The sequence below is a fragment of the Protopterus annectens genome, chromosome 10.part0, assembly GCF_019279795.1.
Source record: "Protopterus annectens isolate FY-2018-M chromosome 10.part0, PAN1.0, whole genome shotgun sequence".
Taxonomy (NCBI): domain Eukaryota; kingdom Metazoa; phylum Chordata; order Ceratodontiformes; family Protopteridae; genus Protopterus; species Protopterus annectens.
The window spans coordinates 565,743,407-565,748,611 of NC_056744.1; the positions used below are offsets into that span (position 1 = coordinate 565,743,407).

The 5,205-nt window shown below is 35.3% G+C and overlaps 1 protein-coding gene across 2 annotated transcripts in view; it reads left to right on the top strand.

The window, feature by feature from the left end:
* The first annotated feature begins 1,388 nt into the window (after positions 1-1,388).
* The window catches only part of MPL (MPL proto-oncogene, thrombopoietin receptor), a 427,873-nt gene continuing 424,056 nt past the window's right edge, over positions 1,389-5,205 (top strand). Inside the window, exon 1 of one of the 2 annotated variants that reach the window (XM_044085406.1) lies at positions 1,389-1,789. In XM_044085406.1, the coding sequence (XP_043941341.1) occupies positions 1,657-1,789 (133 nt within the window). In that variant the 5' untranslated portion in view covers positions 1,389-1,656. The remainder of the gene's footprint in view (positions 1,790-5,205) is intronic. The other variant, XM_044085407.1, reaches the window with a different exon arrangement.

Genomic DNA, 5,205 nt, shown 5'->3' on the forward strand with positions numbered 1-5,205 from the left:
AGACTTTATAGCTTATCAGCTCTCCTTCCACCTTTCAGTTGGAGAAAAAGAAGTCTCCAAACTGTTCTTGCCATGTGGAATTCATTTATTGTTGTACTTTGGGAAATAAACAACTTTCCCCATATCAGCAATCAACTTAAACTTTATCTAGAAAAAATCAAAGAGCACACATTTCATTGACAGGGCTAACCACAACTGTTTTCCGCTTGTTCCACTACTAAAAACAAATGTAATAACATTTTAAACCAACTATATGCCACATTGTTTTATCATCTTTTATGTGTTGTGTGTACTGTACATGCTTTACTTAATGGGTAAGAACTGATTCCTTTGAGCTCTCTTCAGTAGTTATGCTCTCTTTTTACTGTATTTTATTTTTATTTTTACTTACTTTTTGAAGAATACTGCATTGTATTATGTTACAGGTAAAAAAATTAAATACTACCTGTTTTTGATTCATTGTGATCTTAAATTATTTTGGCTACATCGATATGTATCTATCTTTGCCTCATTTCCTGAGTCGTGAATAAAAAGGTTCTTTGGACGACTCACCCAGTTAAAAAACTTAAATATCCTATAACTTTCATTTTAACTTCATATTTGTCTCTGCCTTATCTATTTTCTCTTTTTCCTACGCTAAATCTTTTAGCTAACAGTACATTTACATGGAAATCCTTTCGTTGATATTCACTTCCCTCCGGGCATAATGAGCAGAAAGTTTGAAGTGCTTTGCTTTTCTTATTTCAGGCCTGTTTTGTTTCTCTTTCTCATGGGTTTTTTGTTTGTGAAATTTGCATACATGTACCAAATACTCTTGTTAGGCTTGTGGAATTACACAAATGTCATTATCTAATGGATGATATGTCTGTAGTTATGCAATTATTTTATAATTGTATCCTAACTCTGTACATATACTATTTTGCCAATCCAGTCAACAAGGAAGACTTAATTAATTTAATAAAGCAAGTAATCAAGTCATTAAATGTGCTGAACTGTAAAAGCAGATCTTACTTACTTTACATTATTTGTAGCACTGTCCTTCATGCCATCAGTATATTAATCAATCATTGCTTACATTACACACAAACACAAACGCAGACACACAGTCATAAACTGACACACACACACACACACACACACACTCACACACACACACACACACACACACACACACACACACACATGCATGCGCATTCACACACATCTACTCAGAAGCACACAGACACATATCCAAGCATGCACACACACGTGCGCACACACGGGCACACACACACATGCACTCACACACACACACACACACACACACACACACACACACACACACACACACACACACACCAACTCAAAAGCACATAGACACGCATCCTTGCATGCAAATACAGAAGGACACATATTCATATACTTGCCTGCACTTGCACAGTAATCAGGCAACTCCTCTTTATGTTTCTGAGATGAAACATTTATTGTTAAAATGCATTAGTTACATTGTAATAATGTGCTATAGTTGCCTGTGAGTGTGGAGGATGGGACATTGAGGTTGTGGTCTGAGCCCCTCTACACAAGTTTCCTGCAAGCTGATGCTGACACTTTTGAGATAAAAACTTAGCATGCAAAGGAACCCTTGCAGAATATTCGTGAAATGTACAAGTGCACACAATGAATAAGGAAGCTGCCTGTTATGCCTACTTCCCCAGTAATGCAAGCCTCCGATTCCAGAGATGTACACCATGGATTCCATTTCTACTGCTTTTTGTTGCCACAGCCCAAGGGATCAATGTTATGGAAGAAAGTAAGTTTAACATTTTTGACTTTGTTATTTTTGTCTACATCTATATGTAGCCAAAATCTGATACACATATATATTTGTACTTGTGTTTTTGACATCAGATTCAAACAAGACAATAATTACACCCATGAAAATATGTAATCAAAAGCTGGAGTTCTATTCTTTTGATAGGATAAATACTGAATGACTAAAAGATAATAAATAATTTATTATGAGTTGTCTCTAATGTACCTAATACAAATTTTGGAATAGGATGGTTAAAGTTAAGCACTAATGAATGTAGCAAATGCTATATTTTATATAAACATGACAACACAATTTGTGCTGCAGAATAGCAACATTTTCAGTATCATATTTCTGAAGTTTAAGATTATACCATGAATCTGGTGATAAGTTATGTTGTTCTTTGTACATTGTGCAAACATCCTTTAATGTAAATGTGAAATATTATGAGCCGTGCAAAATGCTGTGGCTTTTGGTGCAGTTTTACTTATGAATCATGCATTTAGTATAGAACATTTTTCATATTTGACTCATATTTGACTCTTTACTATCTTGTGTATGAAACAAAGAAAAAAATGTCTTTCAAGAGACCAATATGAAGTGCATGCAATAGTCCCATCGCAAATTGACAGGAAAGCAACCAGTCTGATGGGGAGAGGAGGCGTTGCACACTTGTTGAACAGGTGCACTATGACAGAATTTTTATAGTTATTAGAAAAAAACAAGCCATCAACATCTCTATTGTGCAATAAATATGGTTCAAATTAGCTTTTCAAGAGTCCCTATTTACCATAGAATTTCGTACTGTCCCTCCTAAAAATGTATTTTAAAGGCAGGACTGTGAAAGCCAAGTCCTCATTAATGCAGTACAGAACTATTATCAATAGCTTATTTTCTTCACGTATATAAGTGAACATAGATCACAATTGTCAACCTTCTGAGTGAGCAAAATCCACTTTTAGGATTTCTCCCTGGCTAAGGGGGGGTTTTGACTTTTTATAAGTCACGACACTGATTAAGGACAGAATATTTGGATACACTGCCTGCTGGAGAGGTATTTATCACAGGACTTACAGCAACTGTGATAAAGGTAAAAATAATGTAAAAGTCATTATCGGTGGATTCATAATCATACACTAGGGTTGAAGCTGTGTTGTAAAGTGCATAAGTGCATCCACTAGGAACTTACAGCTTATATTACTGCAAACGCAAAATGGCTTACAGATGGCCTGGCCGGTATATGGCTATAATAACCAAAAGCTCACAGGGCAGGCTGCATTTGGTTTACAAAAGCTTCTGCTGCTGATCTTGGTCAATCTGCATGTGTTTGGAATGTTTGTAGCTTCATGTAAAGTAGAGCAGACTGTCTGAACAGATAGTATAGGTTATGATACCATGAGTAAATTACTGATTCCCTTACTACAGCCTAATGCTTTCAGCTGTAGATTAGCTTTAAAATGTCTAACTTAACACAATAATGTTTATGACTACAGGAAGTCAGAACATTGCTGTATTGAGAGAATGTAGTGGAACCAGTTCTGCATATTAGTTTTCAGCTCCTGGAAGCTATTTTCTTTATAAAAATGAACTTTGAGAACGTAGCCAATATGACAGCATGGTGTCAATGTCTTTTTGTGACTATAATAAGCAGAAATGTCAGAAAAGAAATAAGGCAAATCTCTATTTGTGATGGAAATCCTTAAAATGATGCTATGCACATTTTTGGGTGGTTTGTTCTTTAGGATAATAAGCTGAGAAAACATTTCATTCTTAGAAGATTAAATTTATACCATTCCCTATGTATCAAAAGTTGAAATGAGTACTACAATCTGCTAGATTATTCAAAATACACATTTTGTTCTTTCATTTTCTCTGCTTACAATGTTTGTACACCATCTATGTTAGTCAACACCATTAATTTTGTGTTGTGTAATAGATAAAAAAATAATAAACCCATGGTAAAATTAAGTGCAGTCATATACAAAGTGTGACTTGCTACACCAGATCAATACATCTTATGTTATTTAATTTATCTTTCAGCATGCATGATACTGCAGCTACATAATTATAGGTCTAAATTCCACCACCAATCAATAAACAGTCCTGCTTATATTTTTATCTGGTACTTAGTATCCGTTAAGTTCTGGTGAGTTGCTAACTATTTTGCAAAACTTTCACATTCATGTGTTGTTATATCTGTAGGTGGCATAGTGCACATTCCCTTCCTTAAGATGTACAGTAATGGCTTCAGCATATGTTTAGCATTCACTTCTGTAAATTTATTAGAAACCAATTCTGAAACACTGATAAAATTCAGAAGGCAAAGCAAATCCCCTGTTTGTTGTTAGCTTTATTGCAATTTGTGTAATGGCAGCTTACTTTGTTGCACTTGTATACTTCTGCATCTGGTATTTTCCAATGGTCATATGTTTCTTCTGATCAAACTTCGCAAAGTTTGAAATAACTGAAATACTAACCTGTCTAATCTTTGGTAACTGTTGAGTAGAGATTATTATATGTAACGTCTCGTCTGTGATTGTGAATGGCTGTGGCATTCAAGGATGAAATCTGGTTGCCTTTTTTCTAATAATATAACTGTGTAGTTGCCCATCTTTAAATTTAAATGTGTCATTATCTCAGTCACATTTCATAAATCTGTGTATGTCTGTATGTATATACATAACTAGATATACGGTTGCAGTCTGAAATATTGAAAATTAAAAAGAGTGAGCATTCGTTTTCCCCTTGCTTTGCCAGTTGCTAGCAACTCTATATCTGAGCTTGTGGTAAACTGGAGTCTATACATTTGCCTTTTGCCTGCTGTTGTGAGATCTTGTACGTGGTATATATCATTATCAGGAGGTGTCAGGTGTTCAGGGGGCCTTACAACCCTGTATAAAACTTATTTTGTGCTTTAATAATTCAAGCTTTTCTGATTGATCATTTCTGGTTCGTTCATTTAATCATTTGCTTTTTCATTAACTATATATATATATATATATATATATATATATATATATATATATATATTTTTTTTTTTATTTAACATTTGTTGACAGGGAATGTCCAACTAGGTTCCACAGATCCTGTTTTCAGCGGAGGCCCGGGGAGAAATGCTCCAGAAGCATGTCTTTAGAATGTGGGAGGAAACCAGAGTGCCCAGAGGAAAGCCACGCAAACGCAGGGAGAACATGCAAACTCCACACAGAAGGCACCCCAGCCGAGAATCGAACCGGTGAACCTCTTGCTGTGAGGCGACAGCATTAACTGCTGCACCACTGCGCCGCCTAATCCAGGTTTTGTTGATATAAAAAAATGAGACCACAATAAATCATTTCAAAACTTTTCTCACTTCTAATGTGACCTATAACCTGTACAGTTTAATTGGAAAACAAACACATCTGTTAGGGGAAAAA